Source organism: Chrysochloris asiatica, unplaced genomic scaffold (assembly GCF_000296735.1).
Source record: "Chrysochloris asiatica unplaced genomic scaffold, ChrAsi1.0 scaffold00069, whole genome shotgun sequence".
Taxonomy (NCBI): Eukaryota; Metazoa; Chordata; class Mammalia; order Afrosoricida; family Chrysochloridae; genus Chrysochloris; species Chrysochloris asiatica.
Window position 1 is genome coordinate 9,259,953 of NW_006408587.1, and position 1,751 is coordinate 9,261,703.

Genomic DNA, 1,751 nt, shown 5'->3' on the forward strand with positions numbered 1-1,751 from the left:
TGAGTATCATCCCTCTGAGTTTAGGACAAAGCAAATGCTCCATAGCAGGGAAGGCAAATTACAATTTCATTAATTCATTAGTGTCTGGTATTGCATTTCTATTGGTCTAGGCTAAAGATTTGGACTAAGCTTTCTTTTCACAAAACGAGTCATTACAAGATAATGTTTGGGGTTTTAAAATTAGATTTGAATTGTACAGGTCCTAAGTCAGCAGAAATTTAGGCTGAATTACAAGTTTTACTCCTTGACATGAGCCTAAGGGGTAAGCTAACCTAATTCCTCATTTTTCATAACAGAACTGTGATCTCTAACTCACAAATGATCAATTCCTTTCCTCTTATGGATACTATTCACCATTTGGTTTTAGACATAACACATGCATGAATAACTCAGGACAAATGACATGTCACGTTTGTATCCAGTTTAAAGGATACAGAGCTCATCCACATAGAACTGCTGAATCCCAGTCATTCCCACATTCCAGGAGGGTCTCCTCTCAACAGATTTCACCACCAGGCTCCCTGGTTGATTTACGTAGGGGTTCGCATTTCATTCATCAACACTAAAATGTATTGTATTAATACTTGATCAAATATGCCTTTTTTAAAAACAAACTTCAAAAAGTTCTAAGGGATGCTTTTTTTGTTTTTCATCCATCCATCTGAGATTCATGGTGGGAAAACTCCTTTCTTGTAACTAAAAACATATTGAATAAAACTGATTTTCAAGCCTTTTTTAAACTCATGAATTTTTTCAAACAACATCTATGCAGACCTGTATATCAAAAGGAGATGGAGACAGTCCACTGTCCTGAAACCTGGGGATGGGACATTCCACACAGTCTCCTTGAGACCCCTGTAGTTCTTCCTGAGCCACTTCCGATGAAGCACAAATGTATGCCTTACAAATGATTCATCAAATTGACTCCAGAACAAATAAAAGCCAGTAACTTCTGGACAAATGCTACTCAGATAGCCTGAGCCTGAGCCACGCTATGAAATGTAGTGACTTGGGCCGGGTAAAGGAAGCTGACAGTCATCAAGTAGAGTCCTGTCCTCCAGGCTTGGTAGGTGGGGTGCTTGGGGGAAGAGCCCCAGAATGTTTCCCTGAGCCTCAACTCCTGTTTGCTGCAGACCTTGTTCCCCCAGGACCTTGACCAAGAAGTTGATATACCTCATGGCTAGACGTAGAGTTTCATTTTTGCTCAGCTTTTTGTCTGGAGGGTGAGTTGGGATAAGCTTCCTCAGCTTGGCAAAAGCCCTGTTGACATTCTGCTGCCTCCACCTCTCCCTTGTATTTGTGAAGAGCTTCCTGGTCATGCTTGGGTTCCTGAGACAAGAAAGAAAATGGCCCCAATGGCCAATATCATGAAAAAAGCCTGATAGTACCACATGTCCTGCCAAGAATCTGAGATGTTAGCTTTCCTCAACCTAGGTTTTAGGAATTTTTTCCTCATCTTCCTGTTGATAAGAGAAAATAATGTGGCCAAGGGAAGGCAGAGTAAGAATAATGCCCATTAGCCTTTTCCTGTCCCCACCCTGAACTTCCTCCCCACCCGGTTTCAAAGTTGCTTTATCCCCATATCCCCATTACTTCTTTTACAACCATCGCTTCCCTTTTAGAACTGGACACAATATAGGATTAAGTATATACATGAATAAAGATATATATTTAGCCAGTAGGGAGTTGAACATGAACCAACAGAGTGTAAAATGAACTTATAAGGAAAAACAGACAAAAGGCTGTGATCC

At 40.7% G+C, this 1,751-nt stretch overlaps 1 protein-coding gene across 1 annotated transcript; it reads right to left on the minus strand.

The window, feature by feature from the left end:
* Nucleotides 1-985: 985 nt before the first annotated feature.
* On the minus strand, nt 986-1,348 carry TAL2 (T-cell acute lymphocytic leukemia 2). Its single transcript, XM_006864695.1, has one exon. The coding sequence runs from the start codon at nt 1,317-1,319 to the stop codon at nt 993-995; it is 327 nt and encodes a 108-aa protein (XP_006864757.1). The 5' UTR covers nt 1,320-1,348; the 3' UTR covers nt 986-992.
* Nucleotides 1,349-1,751: the final 403 nt, after the last annotated feature.

What these genes read in the sequence shown, in the direction of transcription:
- TAL2 (XM_006864695.1), bottom strand. Translation starts at nt 1,319, where the DNA reads ATGACCAGGAAGCTCTTCACAAATACAAGGGAGAGGTGGAGGCAGCAG.